Source organism: Balaenoptera borealis (genome assembly GCF_965194805.1).
Source record: "Balaenoptera borealis genome assembly, chromosome: 3".
Taxonomy (NCBI): Eukaryota; Metazoa; Chordata; class Mammalia; order Artiodactyla; family Balaenopteridae; genus Balaenoptera; species Balaenoptera borealis.
Window position 1 is genome coordinate 37,069,366 of NC_138866.1, and position 24,778 is coordinate 37,094,143.

Below are 24,778 nucleotides of genomic sequence, written 5' to 3' on the forward strand. Positions count from 1 at the left end.
CTGAATATAAATAAACTGCGTTTTGAAAATAATGCAGAACATACATGTGTGTTTAATGAATGCTCGTTGGATTTTCAAAGGTAAACACACTTATTTACACTGTGTGCACATACACACTGACCTGGGGCTGCACAAGCTGAGGTAGAGGGAGCCGAATTTTTGATGAAAGCTCATGATGTAAATATTGCCATTTATCTCCACTTTGGCCCTGGGTTGACAAGATCAAGTCTGGAGCATCATTTTCAGGGCTAGATGCCTTACTGCTTTTAAGGGAAAACAAAAGGTGAAAAGAATAATCAACATACAAAAATTTTATTACATTCAGACAATGTTTTATAAGTGATATTAAAAGAAACACTGTTAACTCTCCCAACCACAATACTACCAAATGTCCGACTCTTTAAAAATATTTTACCTCACAGATGATGTCTGAGTTGTATCTTCATCATGTTGGCGATACTGAGGCCATATTTTGTTAGCATTAAATTCTATGAATTTGATTAAATCTTTCTGTTCCATTGGTTTTAACTCCAGAACCTATAATTGAATAAGATTCAAATAGTCCAATCAATCAAGGTTTTCAATTAGTACCCAAGGGTTTCTTCTGTTGAGATCAGCTGATTTGGAATCACTTCCTAAATCATTATTTACTATTTCTCTTTCTTGCTTGCTTGCTTGTTCTCGTTAACTTTTATTTTTCAAAAACTTATTTAAAATATTCACACAATGACCAAGTATTGTTAAATATATGCTACACACATGGAAAACCACCAAAAATATACTAACACATTTTGAAACAATAGGGAAAGAAGTGTTGCAGTTACAGAGGTAAGTTCACCCTGAAGATATTTGCTTAGTTTGATATAAGACGCAAGTTAATAAGGCAGCCAAGTTCCAGTATCCCCAACTGTAGCAGATGAAAGCAAAGCACCTACTGCAGTAAACACTCAAAACTCAGAGCTGCTGCACACACAGGAACACCCACACATCACACTTTCTATTCAGTCACGTAAGAAAACACTCCAATGGCCTTTCAGTATTTAGTTCAATGGGAAATTCCATACAGAAAGCTTTATTCTTATCTTTATAACTGTTCGGGGCTGAAATTACCTGTTGCTGCTGGAAATCTTTTTGTCTGCTGAACTGTGGCCTTTCAGTTACAATAGATTCAAATTCAGAAAGGTTATCTGGTTGGAGAACTGTCTGCTGCTCGGAAGATTTCTTTAGCATGGCAGAATGCTGCAAAACATTTTATGATGGCAGACTATTTATTTAAACTGGTGACCTATTTCAATTCTAATAATGCGGCTACACAATGGAAAAGTTGTATGTGAAGTAAATGACTGTATTTTGTTAATTACAATAATTATACACTACGATTCAATGTACTTATTTCATAACAACTTCAAAAACCACTATGTTTGATGAAGTGGTCGTTTTATCATTCCTCAACTTAACTCATCCAATGAGTTACTAAAAGCTAGGAAATTGATTGCACTTTTTTACGAGTACAAAGTGAAACGGATATAAAAAACAGACATGGTATCATGCTTATGAACTCAAATTTCCCCTATGTCTAAAACATAAGTAGTTGTTTTAAAAGAGAGAGAACATATTAGGATAAAAGGGGATCCATACAGCCTGTGTATTTGGAGCCAATCTTATTTCTGTGAATGTAAGTCCTCTTAAGTAGAAACCACCAACTCGTAAGTATGGATGCAAATCTTACATAGTAAGATCCTACTCACAAGATGAACATTTGCATTTATATACACAGAATGCTTTTAAAAGTCACAGCACACTTTAGCTGTATGACACTTTCACCAGTATATGTGAGTATTTATAAATGAATAACAAAAAGTACCCTGGAAACAGGTTTTTGTGTTTCTGATTGTCAAATTTTAATCTTATCTATAAAGGCTTCATTTTTCCAGTCAATCAGAGTCACACAATTCCTTTAAAATATATCCTTCTTTTATGAAGAAGGCTTACAGAGAGCTCATTATCAGCAAGAACAATCAACCCAGTCAAACCAACTCTAACCAATCCAACACCATCACTAAAGACAACCTAGATGGGAAAACTACACAGCGAAATGAAACCAATGACAAAAGCCAGTGTAACCAAGCCTTACAGTTTTAAGAGGCATAATTCTTGGGCTTCCCTGGTGGCGCAGTGGTTGAGAATCTGCCTGCCAATGCAGGGGACACGGGTTCGAGCCCTGGTCTGGGAAGATCCCACATGCCACGGAGCAACTAGGCCCGTGAGCCACAACTACTGAGCCCGCGCGTCTGGAGCTTGTGCTCCGCAACGAGAGGCCGCGACAGTGAGAGGCCCGCGCACCGCAATGAAGAGTGGCCCCCACTTGCCACAACTTGAGAAAGCCCACGCACAGAAACGAAGACACAACACAGCCAAAAATAAATAAATAAATAAATAAATAATTTTTTAAAATTAAAAAAAAAAAAAAGATATACTCTCAGCAACCTTCAAATATACAACAGTACTGTCAACTGTAGTCACCATGCTGTACATTACATCCCCAGAACTTATTTAAAGAAAAAAAAAAAAAAGAGGCATAATTCTTCCTTACTTACTGTAATTCCTCTGTAGTTGTTTCCTTACCTCCACCCAGAGCTCTTTGCTGATGGATCTACCATGTGCATGTATCTACATACATGTTTATACACAGTCATATTTTACCTGGTTCTCGCTGTATTTCTCCTGCAGCATCATCTGGACTTTTTCCAAATTGCACTTCACGGTTTTTAGTTTCCAGGAAAGTGCTTCAGCCTCCTGTTGAGTGGCTCCACTGTCTCCCAGGCCCTGATCTTTGCAATTCTCTAACAGAGAGGCGACCTTGTGCTCAATCTCTGTTAGCATAGCCTAGGAAATAAAATCATTTAATTAATCATAGGTTTGGTCCTGAACAAGTGTTACAGTCCAAAATAAGTTAGATTCACTCTCTCTACCTAAGTGTATATATAAAGTCCTAGAAACACAAGTTGGAAGGGACCCTGGGGAAAGAAAAACAACTTCCACATAATTCCTGTGCTTATCCATAAGGGTACAACCAAACCAACTCCAAATCGGTTGTAAATAAATCATCTAAATTGGTTGTAAAATAATCTAAAACAAGTGATTCTATATTCACCTTAGAAAACAGAGCTTAATATATCCATATAGCATAGTGGATAAGACCACAGACACAGGAACTAGACTGTCTGGGTTCAGATCCCAGCCCTGCCACTTCATAGCTGGGAAAATTTGGGCACCTTATCTATGGTTGTGTCTCTAGTCATCTGTAAAATGGGGATAATAACAGAACTTACCTCCTGAGGTCATTTTGAGAAGCTAGAGTTAAATCCACATACTTTGGCCAGTGCTTGATACGTAGTCTGTGCCAACTATTATTTTTTTTCCCACCTTCCTAACCTTTTTCTGTTGCAATCCAAGTGCTGAGTAGTAATAAAAAAAGAATTCTTTGAAAATTCTTTCCTTCGCTGTTTTCCTTCGCTTTCTCAAGCCAAATAAGCTTCCCAAATATCAGAAGACGACTACAGAAGACATAATTTGGAACCTAAAACACTTAGTCATTAATACAACTGGCTGACTTACACCCGGATCTAAAAATAAATCAGGAGGATGAAGTAAGTTTCCCAGTAAGTCACCATCATTGTTTTCCTCCTAACAGATCAAGTTTGCCCTCTCCTGGGGCTCAGGAGCCCCAAAAGTCATGTCAACTGGCTGTGCACACGAGTGTAGCAGTAGCATTCAGCCTTACATGCCGGCACTGTGAATGCTTGGGCTAAAATAGTGTGTGACTATGAACAAGTTCAGTTCTTTGAGAGAAACTTAAAGAAAAACTCTATTCTTAAAACAAATTTTCACATAACATACTTATAACTTCTCCATTCAAGCAAATTACTTGTATCCTCTATATATAGACTCTTCTAAGCTTAAACAATATGTACTTATAGATTTTAAAGTGGCTGTAAACAAAGTATACTATAATTCTGCACTCTTTTTCTCCATTTAGCTATTTTATGTATACATTTTCATGTGTCTACATACATATACTTCCTGATTCCTGTTGTAATAGCCACAAGTCAATACTCTATAATTCTCTTAATCTCCCTATTGTTAAGCCTTTAAACTGTTTCCAGTGTTTCACTTCCGTAATCAATGCAGCCATAAATATTCTTCTCCTTTTGGGTTATTTTCAGAGGGTAAATTTAAAGTAATGGGATTATTAGGTCAAAGAAGATGGACATCTTATCTGCTGACAGCTGAATTCCCAAAACATTGAACCAATCAGACAGACATTAGTGGATCTATTTCTCCAGAGCTTTCCAGGATGATATAATTTTTGTCAAGGTAATGTAGGAACAAAACAACAGCTGTTTTGATTCACATGTCTTTAATAATCGAGGCTAAACATTCTTCTCAAATATTAAATTACCGAATATAATTTTTTCTTGGCTGACCTGTTTGCTCCTGTCCTTTGGACATTTTCCCTCTGGCAACTTAGTGTTTTTACAGACCACTGTAAGGCTTTTTATATGTTTCAAAGTTAAACTGTATGTGTCATGGTGTTATATAAATGAGCCAAAGTTGGCCCCTGTATATTGACCCATATGTTGTTTATTTCTTCACAGCAGAAATATCAGCTCACATTTCGCTAGTGCCAGACTCAAAACTGGACCCCCATATCTGTTAGCTATGGTTAAGACAAACTTTGGTGCTCTAAAGACCCCAGCCTCTGCTGCCCTTCAGAGCTCTCTGACATCACCTAGACACACGAGCCCCTCTGGACTGCCCATCTCCTGGGAGTTCCATTGTCTCTCCCCTTCCGGGTGGTGGTCCCACCCTCACTCCTTGCCAAAGCCTCTGGAAGGTCCCCTGCCATGAGAGACTTTCCAGTCCCTCCAGGTCCCACCAAAACTCTGCCCAAATAAAGCTCATTGCGACTTACTGCCACCTTGCGGTCCTGTTTTTTCCTTGAGCAGCCCTCACATCCTTGAACTAACTACAAGTGGCCCAAGGACCAAATTTTGGTAATGATCAAGGAATTGGCTCTGGGGGGTCTACCCAGTCAGCAGGACAATCAATTGGCAGATGGCTTCTGAATGGCCTTAAGTGGCTAGGTCTCAACATCTGGAATACTGCAGGTTCAGATTAGAGTAGCTCTGCTCTGTGCTGAATGACACTGTCTTCTCCAGACTCTCAAGCGCCTCATCAGCTAGGTCATGTCGTAGTGCCAGTATGTGAGTGAATCCCTCCTCGGAGCTGACTTTTGGGGTGAGAAGTGCTGAGTTGCCCAAGGAAGGAAGTCAGCTTGCTTACCTGGGTCCCACTGGACAGGCACTGGATGTTGTAAGACTGTGGGTCTGAATGGAAAAAGGGGAGGAGTGCCGGCCTCGGGCCCAGGTGGGTCTTCCCCAACCCCATAATGGGATATAGTGGGTGGAGCTCCCTGTGGGCTGGCCAGTGACTTGGGGTACTCTGAGAGGAAGTCCTTGTCCCTGGGACCACTGCAAGTGAGCCAATCTGGCCAAGGCAGGTCTTAAGTGCCTTTGGGGGAGGCGTCTCGGCTGGGCTGGGCTGGGCTGGGCTGGGCTGGGCTGTCCTGCGTGAGGCTCATTTATGCTCCTGCAGTGTTGTCAGTCTTGCCTCTCCCTGGAGGAATACAGAGATCCCAACCTTTGGGCTGTGCCAGCAAATGTTACTCAAAATGACTCACAGGCAAGGAAGTTTACATTCCTGCCCCTCCCAGGCAGGAGCAGGAGCATTTGTAATAACACGGCAGCAAAGCCCTTTTCTAGTGTATCTGCAATCCTGCAAATCAGGATATTCATTTTCATTTCTGACGAATGAAAATTCAAAGAATTTAATATTATGAATAAAATTAGTATTTATTGAGCACTTTATATATACTTCATACACCAGACACTGATTTAGATAATTTATCTCATTTAATCCTGACAAAGTCTTAGGAGATAACCTACTCTATGAGGAAAATGAGGTGAGAAGTTAACTCCTAGCAGTTCACAGTTAATCTGAACTCTAGATTCTGAGATCTTACCCACTACTATCTCCCTAAATACTCTGCTTACATAAATCATTTCAAAGAACTATCCTGAGAACAAAAAGTTGAGGCCAAGATAAAATAGGGGTCAGAGTAACAGGAAGAATCACACTGTTGCTTTGAAAGAAACTCACCCAGTCTCAGAAGGTGATTGGCGAAGAGGCAGACCCTGAGCTCAGACCCGTTAGGCTTACCTGGCACCCTACCAGCTGCTGTTCCACCGCCTGCTGCATGTCTGCATCTAACGTTTCCGGCTCGAATGCCACGTTGGCTTGCTGCAGCCACAGCTCCAGCTCAGCCACCTGGTTCTTGCAGACATGGAGGACTTCCGCAGGCTTGGGCCTCGCTTTCTCCACCGTGGCCTCAAAAGCTCCTTGCTCATCAGAAAAGCCCGGAGCTGAAACCTTGATAGGAGGTGTGGTACCCTATGATAAATCCAAAGGCAATCCAGCGGTGAAAAGTTAGGAGTCCAAAACGTTCAGATTTGGACCTGCAAAGACCTGTGAACTTATAGCATTTCCCCAGTTAAAAGAAAAACAAGGGCAGAAGAAGTAAGAAAGAAAAGAAAAAGCCACCTCCACAGGCATAGCAATGATCACGTGACCTGGCGCCCCAGGTTTCCAAGCAGCTGATCTGCATGTACACAGGTACAGAGTTCCTGGGCACAGAGGCCGCAAACAGGCTTGCAGTTCATTAAACAGTGGGTCCCAGGAGACAGGTGAGTGTGAGCGAGAGGGTGTGCATGTGGGTGTGTGTGTCTGAAACATTTCAGCGAATTGGCCGGTGTTTAAAGTTGCATGATGCATGATTAAGCAATGCTTACATTGCTGTGCGCTCTGTTCAAACACAAAAAAAGATCTTTACACACCGGCAGGGATACAAGGAAATATACCTCACACTTTTAACTTAATATCTTCTCAAGTAGTTTAGATTATAAAATATTTTAGCTTCCCCCCCACCCCCACTAGTACTTATCTAAACTTCTCCCTATTAAAAATAACTTGAGTCAAGTGATAAGCTTCGCTGGGGTAATTTGGAAACTTTGCTCCTATTCTTCAGAGAATGTCTCTAAAACTACTTTTCACCTTCTAAATACTCAAATATTACTGAGTTAAGGACTAGATGCTTATAGTATAGTATAAAGAAAGTATGATGTGATGTGTTCTTTTTAATATTGAAACACCTAGGTTGCTTATCGATCCGATAGAAAAATTTCTCCCAGTTACCAAGTGAAAGTATTCTAGTAATTATATAATAGGTACTTTCAATTTGGAGGCAAAAGATGAATTGATACAGAGATATAGTTGCTTCCCACATCTTTTTCCAGAATAGTGAAAGAGTACTGTTGACCCCTCTAGAGGAATTTCTCTAGGAATAAGGATTTGTGTTTTGCTCTACAAAATTAGTGATCTCCGTAAATATTTTATTCATTCTGAGTATGATGAAATGACAATGTTTTCTATATAAGGCTTTGCTAACGCCACCTCAGCATCTAATAAGGCACTATTTTGGCTAACTGAGAAATGGGAGTTGCTCACAAATGTGAGCAATATGCAACTCAAATGCATATTTCCTAATATTTGTGGAATTTTGTTTAAACATAGAACTTTCAGTACAACAGAAGCAGACGAAATTGGTATGTGGTAACAAAAATATGCAGGGTATGAAAATACCACTCATTTTCACACACAATGATGAGGCTTACAAAAGCTGGTTTGGCAGAAGGGTCCTCTGAGTTGTACTCGTTCCCCCTGACCATCTATTAACTTCACATATGTTTGCCTTTTCTGCCAAAACGCTATTTCTCCCCTGCCTTCATCAGTGTTTTCTTCGAGAATCACCTTCCTAAGGAAATCTTCCCATTGCCTTGTTTTCTCTGCAGTTCATATACAGATCTATATTTAGATTCACCTGTTTCAATTTTCTTTTTTAACTCTGATCTTTAAAAAAGCAACAGATATGTGATTTTACTGCCAGACACCAATTTCTAGTTACCTGATTAATTGTTTTCTAGTTTTCAGATATTTCTATCTTAGTGGCAAAGATTTTGGGATCCTCTTTTTTGTCAGCTGAGATAACAATCTGTTGATACTGATTGATTAATTAATTAATTAATCTGAAATAACAGATTTACCATCTGCCTTGCTTATTTACTCAAAAACATTCAATCACCTGTATCTGCCACACAGATGTAGAAAATGACAATATTTAATTTCTTAGCTTTCTCACTAACTCACTGAATTAATGAGGAAATAAGGAAGCTGGATAACTAATCTCGGCTTTATTTGCTAGTTATTTGAACCTGAAAAGAATCCAAAGCTGACAGAAGAAAAAAAGATTATTTGTAACTGTAGAACTTCAATAGCTGAAGGTGGCCTGGGGAATGTGCCAGGAATCAGTTCACTCACCTCTTTTTATAGTTACAGAAATCCAGGTACATTTAATGTTTAATCAGTTCACTCCCCTCCCATCCCACCACATTGCTTCTGAGAAGCTCAGGCCCAGATATAAATCACTTGCCCGAGGTCACACAGCTCTGAGATCTTTTAATTCTGAGTCCACAGTTTTTTTCCACAATAGCACCCCTGCTGAATATCTTCTCCAAACGATAACCCCAAATTCTAAAAGTAGAAGTTATTTAAATGAAAGTTTTATGACTGTACATTTTGGAGGGCTAAAAGAGTATGACCACAAGTATTTCTTGTTAGAGAATTATGTCATCGCTAAAGCATTAATGTAAACTGATAATACCCAATCTTTTATTGGGCTCTAGAGCTAGGCCACTGTGCTAAGACAATCTCATATTTCACACCCCAAACCCATTATTCCCAGTGCACAGATGAGGAAACTGAGGCTTAGAGAAGCTAGTCAAACTGCCTATGGTCACACAACTAGTAAGTAGAACCAGAATCCAATCCCTGATTTCATTATGCCTTGGGGTCTACAAGTCCACATTTAAAAAAAAAATTTTATTTATTATTTATTTATTTATTTTTATTTATTTTTGGCCGCGTCGGGTCTTAGTTGCGGCACGCAGGATATTCGTTGAGGCATGCGGGATCTTTCGTTGAGGCACAGGCTTTTCTCTAGTTGTGGTGTGTGGCTTTTCTTTCTCTAGTTGCAGCACGCAGGCCCCAGGGCGTGTGGGCTCTGTAGTTTGCTGCATGCGGGCTCTCTAGTTGAGGCGCGTGAGCTCAGTAGTTGTGAAGCGTGGGCATAGTTGCCCTGCGGCATGTGGGATCTCAGTTCCCTGACCAGGGATCGAACCTGCATCCTCTGCATTGTAAGGTGGATTCTTTACCACTGGACCACCAGGGAAGTCCCAATTCTTGACATAATTCTGTCAACCCTCTGGCATCCAAGTTAGCCTCTCAGTTAGTGAATGTCATACTGCTTGATTTCTATATAACGCATCACTGATCTAAGTAAGATCCATTTAAAAGGCAAATGAATTTTCTGGCTGTAGCTATATTTCATGCCAAAATACCAACCATCAGAAATATTTTACTGTCAATTCTACAAACAGGTGCACACACCCCACCCCACCCCCCCATTTTATAAAATGCAAATCTGCCTAGCTAAAGTGCCTTACCTAAATGCATTTGCACAAATACTAAATATGCCACTGGGATGATGTGGTGGCAGTTTGTTTTGTGACACCAAATCTGCCTTGGTTTCACATCTTTCAATACTAAATATTCAAATTAGGAAGGCAGAGTGGAATATTCTGAGTCTGACTCTTACTCCTCCATTTACCAACTGTACTTTTATTCCCTGAATTTTGATTTCCTCATTCGTAAACATATGGCAGGTATTAACCTACCTTATTTAATCTGAGGATTAGACAGCAAATACAAATGCCCTTTATGTAATAGGCAGTTAATCAATATTAGCTCTCCTCCACTTTCATCACCCCCATAAGTTATATCTACAGAAGAAAGAAGGAGCTGTTACTGGAAAGGCTAGTTCACCCTCACAAGCAGTGAGTAAGTAAAAAATCTTTAATTGCTCTGCACCACGCTTACTCTCTATGTAAACACCTGATGTCAAATCTTCCCATGCTCTGGCTTGGCTGCGCACATGAAGATGTTAAAGTTCACAAAGATCTCTTGGTTTGTAATACAAAATATTGCAAAACACAGAGAGCTTGTCATCTCTGGGGGCTAGTCCACATATCTGGGCAGTTGGCTTGTCACCAACAGGGACTTACCTCTTGTGTTTGGTTGGGGCTCAGGGAAAATTCTGGGCCTTGCTCAGTGTTTAGTGAGTCTTGTGCAAAAATCTGTGCCATGGAACTATCACACATGCTTATTTTCTGAGCTGCCTCCTGTAAAGAAAAGAATCAGAGGTCCAGAAAAGTTCCTGCCCTGCTGCCACGCAAGTCCCTCTTCCTGGACCTGCTCATGTTACAAATCAGCTGCTTAAAAAACGTCTAGAGAAGTCAGGTGCATTGAGAAAAAAAAGTTTGTTCATTAGGCAAAAAAAAAATCAACTTCCTCAGGTTTGTCTTCATTTTGAAGACTCAAATTCTCTAAAGCTCTGTAGTTAATGAGGGACACATAATGAATCTAGAGAATTACGTATTTAAATGGATAATTAAGAGAATTAAAATTAAATAAGATTATATGATAAAGCCCACATTTCTAATAATGGAGGAAAGATGAATTTTTAAAATTGGGAACAACTATCCTATCCATGAAAAACATAGCTAAATCCTCGCCTCACTACTAACAATGAATTCTAATTGTATCTAATATTTAAATGTAAAAGTTATACCATAAAAATCCTTGAAGAAAATATGAGTGAATCTATTTCTAATCTAGGAGTGGGGAGGGACTTCTAAAGCACGACAATAAAGAAAAAAAATATTACTATTAACAACAAAAATAAAATAACATGCACCACAAAAGACACCATAATCTAAGTTAAAAGAGAAATAACAGACTGGGATAACATCTTGCAAACTGTTAATATCCTTAATATGTTAATTACTGTCATAAATCTATAGGGAAAACATCCCAGTCTGTTTGAAGAAAAAGTCAAATGGCGTGAACAAGTGATTCATAAAAGAAGAATATGAAAGCCAATGAACACCTAAAGAGATACTCAAAATTCTTAGAATATATGCAATTTAAGCCACTGGCTATGTTTGGCTAAGACTGAAAATGTCCAATATCAGCCTAGGGTCAGGAAAGAGGCATTTCCATGCATTCCTGGTAGAAATAAAATTGATGTACTCTTTCTAGAGGGCAGTTTGACAATGTGTGTCACATTTTAAATAGATGTACACTTTGATCCTAGTAAGTGTAACCCACTTACTAGGTTAATCAAAGTTAAACAATGGGAAAATGAAATGTACACAAATATTTAACATAATGCAGTGGGAAAAGTGGATGACGTAATCGACCAATCTTGACTGCTCTACTTACAAGCTGTGTGATCTTGGACAACTTAACCTGGACTTTCTGAGCCTCATTTACTTCATCTTTAAAGTGAGAATATAACCCAGCTCACTCATTCCTGTGATTATTAAACAAGATGACACATACAAAGCATCTCGTAGTTCCTAAGAAAACGTTACTTTCCTGCTCCGCGTACTGAAAACAATAACTGCTATTAGAAAGTTATGAACCAAAAACCAAAGGTAAAGCTTAGATAAAATTGGAAAGGTAGGTTGGGATCATGATAAGTCTGGAAGTCAGGCGAAGAAGATGGCATTTTATTCAGCAGATAGTCAGAATCCAGGAAAGACTGGAGCTTAGCATGAACTGTTTTAGGAAAAGCCATCAGTTAATATTGTATAAGACATATAAATGACTAGAGGCTATAAACCCACTTAGAAGGCTACTCTAAAAGTTTAGGGAAGGAGTTAACAATTGCCTGGAATAGGATGATGACAAAAATAATGGGAGGTGCAGAAGGATGTAAAGACTGAATGAACATCACTTGACCAGTGGATATGAAAGGTAAGACAAATGAGGTACCTGAGACGACTCTGAAGTTTGTCCCAGACTCTGAGAAAATAGTGGTGCCACTAACAGATACTGAGGAATTAGGAGGAAGAGCAAGCATTGAAGGAAAGTTGGTAAATGGATTTGAGATGAAGAAAATACATTCAAAAAGAGAAATCTATCTGGAGAGTAGAAATGAGGAACAGATTTATGGGAAAAGTCAAGACTAGAGATTTGATTTGGGAATCCCTGACATACAGGTGACTACCAAATCTATGAGAGGAGAAGAAATTGCCATGGGAGAAAACAGAGAAGAAAGAAGAGGACAAAACATTGGGGGAAATGCCTACCATCACAGAGATGGGGCAAGAGAAGGAGATGGAAGAGGGGCTGCAGGTAGATGAGACAAGAAAGTACAGAATTAAGAAAGCCAAAGAAACACTGCATTTCAAGAAGGAAGAGGTGGTTAGTGCTGAACAGATCAAGAAGGATTAGGACTAATAAAAGGGCACTTAATTGATATGCAGAAGTCAACAGCAATTTAAGTATAGCAAGGGACAAAATCTTGATTACAAAAGGGGCCAAGAAAGAGGAGCACCAAAGTAAAGACATTTAGCCATAAATGAAAGAGGAAGCACCATGTAATTTATCTGGAAAGCAGGATCAAGAAATTCAATGGAATTCTATCAAACATTTAGAGAAGAGCTATCACCTGTCCTTCTCAAACTCTTCCAAAATATAGCAGAGGGAGGAACACTCCCAAACTCATTCTATGAGGCCACCATCACCCTGATACCAAAACCAGACAAAGATGTCACAAAAAAACAAAACTACGGGCCAATATCACTGATGAACATAGATGCAAAAATCCTCAACAAAATACTAGCAAACAGAATCCAACAGCACATTAAAAGGATCATACACCATGATCAAGTGGGGTTTATCCCAGGAATGCAAGGATTCTTCAATATACGCAAATCAATCAATGTGATAAACCATATTAACAAATTGAAGGAGAAAAACCATATGATCATCTCAGTAGATGCAGAAGAAGCTTTCGACAAAATTCAACACCCATTTATGATAAAAATCCTCCAGAAAGTAGGCATAGAGGGAACTTACCTCAACATAATAAAGGCCACATATGACAAACCCACAGCCAACATCATCCTCAATGGTGAAAAACTGAAACCATTTCCACTAAGATCAGGAACAAGACAAGGTTGCCCACTCTCACCACTATTATTCAACATTGTTTTGGAAGTTTTAGCCACAGCAATCAGAGAAGAAAAAGAAATAAAAGGAATCCAAATTGGAAAAGAAGAAGTAAAGCTGTCACTCTTTGCAGATGGCATGATACTATACATAGAAAATCCTAAAGATGCTGCCAGAAAACTACTAGAGCTAATCAATGAATTTGGTAAAGTAGCAGGATACAAAATTAATGCACAGAAATCTCTTGCATTCCTGTACACTAATGATGAAAAATCTGAAAGTGAAATTAAGGAAACACTCCTATTTACCATTGCAACAAAAAGAATAAAATACCTAGGAATAAACCTACCTAAGGAGACAAAAGACCTGTATGCAGAAAACCATAAGACACTGATGAAAGAAATTAAAGATGATACAAATAGATGGAGAGATATACCATGTTCTTGGATTGGAAGAATCAACATGGTGAAAATGACTATACTACCCAAAGCAATCTACAGATTCAATGCAATCCCTAACAGACTACCAATGGCATTTTTCACAGAACTAGAACAAAAAATTTCACAATTTGTATGGAAACACAAAAGACCCCAAATAGCCAAAGTAATCTTGAGAAAGAAAAACGGAGCTGGAGGAATCAGGCTCCCTGACTTCAGACTATACTACAAAGCTACAGTAATCAAGACAGTATGGTACTGGCACAGAAACAGAAATATAGATCAATGGAACAGGATAGAAAGCCCAGAGATAAACCCATGCACCTATGGTCACCTTATCTTTGATAAAGGAGGCAAGAATATACAATGGAGAAAAACAGCCTCTTCAATAAGTGGTGCTGGGAAAACTGGACAGCTACATGTAAAAGAATGAAATTAGAACACTTCCTAACACCATACACAAAAATAAACTCAAAATGGATTAAAGACCTAAATGTAAGGCTAGACACTATAAAGCTCTTAGAGGAAAACATAGGCAGAACACTCTATGACATAAATCACAGCAAGATCATTTTTGACCCACCTCCTAGAGAAATGGAAATAAAAACAAAAATAAACAAATGGGACCTAATGAAACCTAAAAGCTTTCACACAGCAAAGGAAACCATAAACAAGACGAAAAGAAAACCCTCAGGATGGGAGAAAATATTTGCAAATGAAGCAACTGACAAAGGATTAATCTCCAAAATTTACAAGCAGCTCATGCAGCTCAATATCAAAAAAACAAACAACCCAATCCAAAAATAGGCAGAAGACCTAAACAGACATTTCTCCAAAGAAGATATACAGATTGCCAACAGACACATGAAAGAATGCTCAACACCATTAATCATTAGAGAAATGCAAATCAAAACTATAATGAGGTGTCACCTCACACCAGTCAAAATGGCCATCATCAAAAAATCTAGAAACAATAAATGCTGGAGAGGGTGTGGAGAAAAGGGAACACTCTTGCACTGTTGGTGGGAATGTAAATTGATACAGCCACTATGGAGAACAGTATGGAGGTTCCTTAAAAAAGTAAAAATAGAACTACCATATGACCCAGCAATCCCACTACTGGGCATATACTCTGAGAAAACCATAATTCAAAAAGAGTCATGTACCACAATGTTCATTGCAGCTCTATTTACAATAGCCAGGACATGGAAGCAACCTAAGTGTCCATCGACAGATGAATGGATAAAGAAGATGTGGCACATATATACAATGGAATATTACTCAGCCATAAAAAGAAATGAAATTGAGTTATTTATAGTGAGGTGGATGGACCTAGAGTCTGTCATACAGAGTGAAGTAAGTCAGAAAGAGAAAAAGAAATACCGTATGCTAACACATATATACGGAATCTTAAAAAAAAAAAAAAATGGTCACGAAGAACCTAGGGGCAGGACGGGAATAAAGACGCAGACCTACTAGGGAATGGACTTGAGGACACGGGGAGGGGGAAGGGTAAGCTGGGACAAAGTGAGCGAGTGGCATGTACATATATACACTACCAAATGTAAAACCGATAGCTAGTGGGAAGCAGCCGCATAGCACAGTGAGATCAGCTCAGTGCTTTGTGACCACCTAGAGGGGTGGGATAGGGAGGGTGGGAGGGAGGGAGACGCAAGAGGGAAGAGATATGAGGATATATGTATATGTATAGCTGGTTCACTTTGTTATAAAGCAGAAACTAACACACCATTGTAAAGCAATTATACTCCAATAAAGATGTAAAAAAAAAAAAGAAATTCAATGCATTAAAGTAGCATATTGAGCTCAGTACAGGAGGTCAAAATGTAGAAGTTAAAGTTCTTGCTTTTCATGAAACTGTGTCAGGTCTATGCATAAAACTGTGATAGGTCATAACGGAGGTTCAAAATGCTATGGGAAAACAAAGGGAAAGAGGCAGGCAGTTGCTTGGAGGAGGCGGAAGTTGAGATGGGCCTTTGTGGATGGGTAGGAAGGAAGTCCACAGGCAGATATGGAGAGAAGGGCACCCCAGGGAGGCAAAGCAGTTTCTGAAGAGATGGTCTGGACTCTGGGTCCCTCAGCTTGTTTGGAGGGGTAGGGCCATGGGGGAGGGAATTTGTTAGGGAAGGGGAAACTGAATACTTCTGAGGTAGAGAGGAAAGGAAGCTGCCAAGAGGAAGAGACTGGAGATGCAGGTACAAGTGTAGCCCCGTGCCAAAGGTGAATGAAAGGACTGGCCTGGGAGCTGGGGGAGGGGTCAGCCCTGGTCAGGAGGCAGGCGCGGGAGGTTTGTGGATCGTAATGATGAAGAGATCTTTCAGGAGCAAGGGAAAAACGTCATCTTCACATCAGCATGTAATAATGATTTTCTAAAGTGAGGGCATTTGCCCTCTATTTTGAGAGACTGGAGAAGGTTTAGAAGGTTATAAGGAGCAAAAAGACTTATTAATTTACCTTCCATACTACTTTGAGCAACTGCTCCCCAAAGAGTGGCATGTTAAATGCTTTAACCACTATGGTAAACCTTTTAGGTGCTCCTTTCAGTTATCTGTTTTGTCAGTTTGGATTTTCACATATGGAGTGTTTCTCAGCAAAATACTCTCCTATTATCACTGAGTGCACAAAAGAAATGCAAGTAATAGGTAAGTACTCAGTTGTCTTTGCTTTGTGCAGAGGTAACACTGAGAAGCTTAAAAAAATTTCAACCCACGTAGGTTCCCTCCTGAAGCATTCTTTCAATAAGAAATTCTTTGCTTTGGCTTACTATCCCTGCCCATCCCCTACTCCCAACAAATGTGATATGCCCAGTATTACCTGAACCATCGTTCCAGAGGACGAGGATGCCCTGTCTTCCTCCACGTCCTCGTCATGTTTCCAGAGTAAAGATGGGGACCCGGAAGATGGCTCTGCTTTCTTATCTCCACTCTGACACAGCAATCAATTGATTAGCAAAGGGCGGTGATTCCCTACCATTATAACAGCATCCTCCTCATCTCTTTTAGGTAAGACTCAGCTTACCAGGCGGTATAACTGCAGCCCTTAATTCCACCCATCCCCCTATTTGTCATCGATTTCTTTGGCTAACTACATCACAGGAGTCCAAATGTGGATGCTCTTCCTAAAGCCTAAAAAATATTCTTATAAGTTGGGATTCAGCTCACGTCACACAAAGGGGATCTTTAAAAGAGTGCTTTAGGAATTTGATCTGCTTTGGTAAATGTAACCTCAAATGCTATCTTTGAAATAACAGCCTGATGAACGTGTATTTTTTGATCGTTGTCAAAGACAAACAATGAATACTATAAACATATCAGTTCAGAGGAAAATTCAGGTCTCAAATTAGAATTGCACTGAAGTGCACTCTTTTTTTTTGGTCCTGGTACCTCCTCCACTCTCACAATTCTTTCTGCTGTGAAGGGGCATAATCAGATCACAAAGTTGTCTGATGGTCAGAGTGTATAATAAGCCTCACTTCTCCTTGTCCGACCACTCAGCCCCACGTGTCCTAGTGATACACTGAAGGACAACAGGCTGTTCTGTGTGACCGTGGAGCTACTGAACAATCTACAAAACGAGCAGGGAGAATGTCTGGTGGTTACGTGTGAGACATTAAAAACTGTAAATTGCTGCAATTTTCTTCCCTTTCGCACAAGACCCAGTATCACTTTAATTCTTAAAGTATGAAATGGGAATTGATATCAGGAAAGACAACTGGTAAAGGTCTCATCCAACCAGCTCTGATGGAGTAATAAGGATTCATAGTAGGGTTAGTTGCTAATACCATTCTTTGTGTCCTTGGCAATGCTGTTTCAGACTAAAAAAAGTAATTCAAATACGGAAAGATAAAGTTCTATAAAGCACACCAGGAGTGCCAACCAAACAGCAGAGAAAGTACTCAAAACTCCAGAGAAAGTACTCAGAAGTCAAGATACGACAAAGAACTTCATCTTCTCCCTTCTGCCAACAAGTGTCTCTGAATTACGTTTATTCCACTCTGGCCTGAAGTAGGTTTAGATGCACTTAAACATTAATAACATAAGACAACTACTTCAATCACCCTTACAAAATACCAGCATTGAATTTAAAAATCCTTACGTTTCCATTCATTTTAAGATTTTCTCATTGACCTTTTAGAGATTACTGTTCTAACAAACTTGAACGAGAAAATCATTTTCCTTACTTCGCTCTTCAGGGAGATTTCTTCCGCCTCTTCCGCGACTGCTGGCAGGAAGAAGATGGAGCCCGTTCTGTTCAACTGAAAGGCACAGCACAAAGACTTGCAGCCGGGTTGCCATTCAACGTCACCAGGATCCTGGCTTGGCCGCGTTTTTATGTAGCTGATTTTTTACTTACTTTATCCAAGATGCCCACCCACACAAGGAGCCTCGGGGTCTAGCAACTCTCAGCTCGTCCAGCTGAATATCATGACTCGCTCAAATCTTAGATCTCTTTCATTTGCACTGCCTTCTGTGGCCCCTCGTCAAACAATTCAAGAATGTGATTCATTGATGTGGATTCAGAGTGGGCTTAGAGAGGTGCTGGGCCCGTTTTTGAGTTTGCAATGGGCTGTTTAGTAGGAAGATACTTCAAAGGGTAGATGCCACCCACCTACCCATGGAATTTCATAAGCACCTCCTTAAGTAACTCGGGCATAAGAATTCTGGGTTGAGTCCAGAACAGACACACCCTGAGGATTAATATTCACTAGTGAATAATCTCAGGCAGAGTATTTCCACTTTTAAAAATTCCTTTACTATAGGCCATATACATAGATGCCACAGGCCTTCCAGGTGAAAAATACTACCAATTTAAAGCTTTTGTGGAATGTGGGACCAGCATTAACTAATGTCATACCCACCTTCCATTCAGAAGCATCCCTCTCAGCCCCTCCATCCTCGTCTGATGCTCCAGCTGACAGCATTTCCTTTTCTAATTCTTGCTGTTTTTGCTGAAAATGCTGGTGAAGTTTTAGTATGGCAGCCTTCAAGTCCACCAACAGGTCTTCTTTTTTCTGGTTCAAGCTCAGAATCTGCTTTTCCGTACCTTCGATTTCTCCCTGTGCAGAAAGAGTGTTTGCATTCCTTTGGGACGTCTGATACCTTTGCCACAGGAGCCTACTTCAATCGGTACAAGGGATGAAGATTTTTCTACGCTGCGCGGTTGGCAGAGCCAAGAGCCAGTCCCTGGTACAGTATAGCTCCTCTCCATCCGGACTGTGTTTCTAAATGACCTGGGGCGGGTTTATAAGCTCCCTTATAGGATGCCTTAGCCTCACCTGACACCTTGTCAATCAATCTCTAGGGGTCAAGCGGTGGCTCAGAAATTTGTAACAAGCTCCACAGGTGCCTGTGGTGTGCAGCCAGGGATGCCCCACTCCAGTGGCCACAGGACTGACTGACCAGAATCTGCAGGGTCAGGGGCCATGAACCTGCACTTTAACAAGCTTCCAGAAGATTTCTACGCAGACTGATGTTTGGGAACAGCTGAGAGAAAATGAGGTTAGAAATCTCACACTTTATCACTTTTGAAGCCTTCTTTAGTATTACTAAATACATTTACTTTTTTCTCACAGCCAAAGCATCCTAACAAACGGGAATAAATAAGCCAATAAGGGTACTGTGAAGTGTAACTTGTTATGGGAATGACGAACAGATGATTCCAAGCTTTAAAAGATTACTTTAAAATTTTGTATGATTGACACGTGGGAATAAAATTTCTTATACATGGTAGAAGTACAGATGCCCACTGTCTGTCTAAAAGGATTATAGAATTATAGAATCCTAGATTTGGAGGAAATATCAGGTGTCGTCTTGTCTGACATCTTCCTCTTTAGCACCCTGAAAGGCATCATTCAAAGCCTGAGCTTTACAGCAAGTGCTGTATCAGAAGACAACCTGCTCCTTTTTAGCAAACCTTTCACATATTGGAATTTTGTCCCTAATGTATTCCTTAACCCCTGAGTCCATTCATTCATTCCTTTCTTCCTTATTTCCTTTTTTAAAAAAATTATTTATTTATTTATTATTTATTTGGTTGCGCAGGGTCCTTAGTTTAAGTGGCAGGCTAGCTCCTTAGTTGTGGCTCGCTGGCTCCTTAGTTGCGGCTCGCCGGCTCCTTAGTTGTGGCATGAGAACTCTTAGTTGCAGCACACATGTGGGATCCAGTTCCCCAACCAGGGCTCGAACCCGGGCCCCCTGCACTGGGAGCTCGGAGTCTCAACCGCTGTGCCACCAGGGAAGTCCCATTTCTTCCTTATTTCTTTCTTTCCATCCATCCATCCTACAGATATTCATAGAATCATTAATTTTTTTTAGAGACAAAGAAACTCAACATGCCTCCACCTATAAGTGAGAGTTCTGAAGTCCAGAGAAAGAAGGTGATTTTTCCAGGGCTGCAGCTAGTGACAGAGCCTAGACCTGGACTTCTGACACCCAGCCCCCATGGCTCTTGTGCTACTGCACACATTTGGACACCAATACCCCTATCCTGTCTGAAGTTAAACTTCTTGTGATTGCTTTGGGAAATGATAACTTAATTAAATCTGAGTTGGCTGTGGTGTGTGTCCCTTTTCAATAAACACTAAATTTCAGAGGTACAGTGCCTCCCAACAGACGTAATACTACAGCCATTAGAATAACACTTAGAGAAACAGACTAGTCTGCAGAGCCACTAGCATTGTGGAGACAGAGAAGGGCACAGAGCGGCCATTCTCAAAGCGGCATCTGCAGACCCTAGGGGGTCCACACTCCATGAGGTCAAGATCATTTTCATAATAATTCTAAAATGTTACTGGCCTTTCTCACTGTGTTGACATTTTTCTCTGTGTGATGTCGCAAAAGCAATGGTGGGTAAAGCTACTGACACAGTATGAATCAAGGCAGCGATATCAACTATATTAGTAGTTACTAGATGCTTCACTATCATGAATTTAACTGGAAAAAAAAGCCAGCTTCACTTAAGAATATCCTTGATAAAGAACATGTATTTTTAATATTCTGTATGACAAAGTGGGAAGCCTGCATAAAGCACTTCTGCTATATACCAAAGTTTAGTGGTTGAGGAATAGCACTCATGTGATTAAGTTTCAAGCTAACCTATCCATAGTTTTCTCATAGAATACTATTTTTACTTGAAAAAAAAAGACGGTTGTTAAACTATACATACATAAATACATACATATATATGTAATATATAGAGAGAGATTTTTCTGAAGAGTAAACGTGAATTTTTTAATATCGGCTACTGAAATGTGTCATCATTTGGAGGATCTACATGACTAGTCAAATAGTATTTTCCAAATGATCAAACATGATGGTATAAAATCATGCATGGTTGGAGATCCATTCCAAGTACAAGACAGACCAATGGATTTTAATGTAAGAGTATGAAAAGTTCACTGACATGGCTTCAAATTCCATTTATCAATGAACCTCTGAGTAATTCTACTTGTTGGAGTTTAGTGTAGTTTCAAAGGATGTCCACAATTATTCAAAAGGGCTATTAAAATATTTCTCTCTTTTCCATGTACATGTCTTTGAGAGGTTAGATTGTCTTTATATACTTCAAAGAAAACGACATACCTCAATAGATTGAATGCAGAAGATGAGAATCTAGTTGTCTCCTAGTAAGCCAGACTAATGAGATTTGCAAAAATGTAAAACATTGTCACTCTTCTCACCACATTTTACATTTCTGAGTTTTAATATAAACACAGGCTCTTTGGGGTCCTTTAATATTTTTTTTAATTTTATTTTGTGGACCTCAGAAACAGAGAATTAGATTAATCATACTCCTTGCTTCACAACTTGTTTTCATCATTGTCCATGCATGGTATGCTCTTTTTTTTAAATAATTTCTTTTTTAAAAAAATTTATTTATTTATTTATTTATTTTTGGTAGCATTGGGTCTTCGTTGCTGCACGTGGGCTTTCTCTAGTTGCGGCGAGTGGGGACTACTCTTCAATGTGTGTGCAGGCTTCTCATTGCGGTGGCTTCTCTTGTTGCAGAACATGGGCTCTAGGCGCACGGGCTTCAGTAGTTGTGGCATGTGGGCTCAGTAGTTATGGCTTGCTGGCTCTAGAGCGCAGGCTCAATAGTTGTGGCGCACAGGCTCAGTTGCTCCGCGGCACGTGGGATCTTCCCGGACCAGGGATTGAACCTGTGTCCCCTGCATCGGCAGGCGGATTCTTAACCACTGCACCACCAGGGAAGTCCCTGGGGTTCTTAAATTTTTTAATGTAAGGGAAATTTGACACTTTTACAATACTGAATCTTTAATACACTGAGTCTGCCTTATTGAGTCCACCACTTAATAGCTGTGTGTCATCTTGGACCCCTCTGTACTTCACTTCAGACATTAAGAAATTTGCCCTACATCTCACAGCTGGAAAGTGGTGTAACGTGGCTTTGAACACCATAGCAATTGCGTGCCTACATCAACTTGATGGCAATAGAGAGTTAACATGCAAACCATCGTAACTGGGTCCACAGGACATTGTTAATTAGGGCATATGGAGAGACTGCTTAGTATACGGAACTCTTTATTACAACAGCATTCAGTCTTTACTTCTAAAGCCCAGCCTGCCTGACCCCTATGCCAGAAAGCTAGCTGGAAAGCCAGGTTGTCCAAATACCATGTGTTATATCAGCTTCTTTGCTACCAGCCAGAATGCACCAAGTTGAGGCTAAAGACACTTGAAGAGACTTCCATTATGATAATTATATAATAACCTATTTTACGTAATAGGAATGAAAAGTAAATACACACATAAAATACCTTCAGTTGAAAGAGAGAAGTAGGAAATACACTGTATCATCAAAAAGGGCTTGGAGACACCAACAGCTTAGAAAGTGATTGTTGAATAAACTGCTGGAAAAATGAATGAAAGAAATATACCTGTACTTGTGGCAGGTTGGCAGCTCGGTCTGGTGACATATGTTCATGGGAGAATTCAGCTGAATAATTATTTAAGATCTGTTTCAATTTTTCTATTTCTTCATCGCATTCATTTGTCTGTTTTATGACTATCTATAAAATAACCCCCCCACAAAAGAAGATCAATGGGCTACTTCCAATGTCTATCTCCATCACAAACTCCAATCAATTATATCAATACACAACCATACAGATTCCAATAGGAAATGGTAGCCTCAATACAGAGAACAATGTTTGCAAAGCTGGCACCTGACCTTCTTGCTCCACTTAGATGCTAGAGCACCTTGGGTTCAAGTCTAATTAGACATACGTTTGTTCTTAAGTATTCCCAGTCTAATGGGCTTATTCTGGGAAGCATTTTATAGCATGTTAACATAAAGTTGCTAAGTTTATGAAATTACTGACGTGTCACATATGCCATTTTAATACATATTCCTTGTGGGGCTTTCAATACATACAAAGGTGACAATCCTGATTCAGAATGGAAAGGGAATGTGATTTGAGAAATGATGGGTTTTCCTGGTCCAGACACATCCTCACCTGGCACCCCTTGGGATCTGTGATATACATTTTATGGTAAGAGGTTGAGGTTTGAGAGCAGTCTGAGTTTGCAGATTAAGGCAAAACCAGAACAATACCTGGAATCTAGTGTTAAGGGAATGGTAGAGCTTGAACCTACTACCTGTGTGCTAAATGATATGATCAAAGTGTGATGAAAGATAAAGAAACGGACTTCAAAAGAAAATCTAGATATTTCCTTGTATGCTTCACAATGAAACAAAATGCCTTTTGAAACTACAAAGTTTCTGGCCAACACAGAATTCTTCCTCGTATTTTCTTTAATATTTAACTATAATTTTAGCTGCAGGCTAGAAATGGATAACTATGTTTGCTGCACACACCTGTTCCCCAGCCCTCAGTAATGAGCTACATCCCATTACTCCCCCCAAAAGTAATTTGTCTTATTTTCCACAATGAGAGCACTTACGATTATCTAACGTAGAAATGAAAAGAAATGTACCATATTCTAATGATTTTCATTACCACTGGCTTACTTAGCTTTGAAATACCTGAGATGACATCTGATTTCCACTAACACAATAAGATGGAAAATTTTAGCAGCACAGTTTGATATCTAACTTGGCACAAAACCTAATTTCCTCTTCTACTGCCCCCCCTTTCATCTTGTGAAGGAGTCACTTTAAAGCATAGTTAGGACTGTTATTTTCTTTTTCTGACCAGGAGACCAATAAAGCACAAAAAGATTAAAAGTAACAGATCAAATTTTCTTTGTTTTTTTTTTTTCTTCTCTTTATATTATTAAAAAAATAGTACATTGAGTGCCAGATCTTTTTTCTCCCTGTGGGTGTTAGGAAATGATGCCAGCTGATCAGTAGCCAGGCCAGAGAGACTACATGAGCTAAGACTCAAACCAGAGATTACAATATCCTCAAATTTTAGGAGAACAAAGTGACCACCAAATGTGAATGAAATTTAAGAGGGAGAAAGAGATAGCAGTTTTCTTCCTATAACCAGGGGATGGATGGGAAGGAGGAAAAATAACCTTTCCTCTTACCCTGACACACCTAATCAAGAAAAATAGGCAGGAGGGAGTGTCTACCAAGAGGGTTGAAAAGTTTGTGGCTCTTTCAGCAACTTTCTTTTCCTGTAGGAGTGGTTGTTGATATAGGAATACCAACCAAAGTAAAATGTAATTTCTATCTAATGATAATTCCTGACTTGAGACAGGAGATCAATCAAAAGAATTTTAAAAAGCCCTCAGGGAGAGGCTAGAAGATGTCATCAGTTAGAAGGAAGAGACCTCGATATGAAGAATAATACTAGGAGTCTAGAAACTCAAATTCTTTTCTTATCTGTACACAAATTAATCTCAACATAAGTTAACTCTGGTCTTTCAGAAAGTCATCTGACCTTTGGACACTAGTCTCCTAATGTGTAAAAATAAAAATGGCAAAGTGCCTACCCTACCTGTATCATGTTGGTAATAGATTGAAATGATTAATAGGAAAGCAACTGAGAGGTATAAAGAGATTATTGTGGGTCTGTCAGCCTCATGAGACTGCAAATGCACTGTTCAGGTTGAATCTCTTCCCACAGCATTTTACCCATGTAG

The 24,778-nt window shown here is 39.6% G+C and overlaps 1 protein-coding gene across 21 annotated transcripts in view; it reads right to left on the reverse strand.

Annotated features, from left to right (window-relative positions):
• The window catches only part of SYNE2 (spectrin repeat containing nuclear envelope protein 2), a 313,751-nt gene that overhangs the window by 85,105 nt on the left and 203,868 nt on the right, over positions 1-24,778 (reverse strand). For 16 of the 21 annotated variants that reach the window (XM_082386394.1, XM_082386392.1, XM_082386388.1 and 13 more), the window contains 10 exons: positions 22,606-22,737; positions 18,568-18,765; positions 17,890-17,964; positions 16,524-16,634; positions 10,299-10,415; positions 6,283-6,513; positions 2,704-2,886; positions 1,111-1,239; positions 416-537; positions 122-263 (listed from right to left, as the gene is read on the reverse strand). In XM_082386394.1, coding sequence (XP_082242520.1) covers positions 122-263; positions 416-537; positions 1,111-1,239; positions 2,704-2,886; positions 6,283-6,513; positions 10,299-10,415; positions 16,524-16,634; positions 17,890-17,964; positions 18,568-18,765; positions 22,606-22,737 — 1,440 coding nt within the window. The remainder of the gene's footprint in view (positions 1-121; positions 264-415; positions 538-1,110; positions 1,240-2,703; positions 2,887-6,282; positions 6,514-10,298; positions 10,416-16,523; positions 16,635-17,889; positions 17,965-18,567; positions 18,766-22,605; positions 22,738-24,778) is intronic. The other 5 variants (XM_082386385.1, XM_082386402.1, XM_082386393.1 and 2 more) reach the window with 3 other exon arrangements.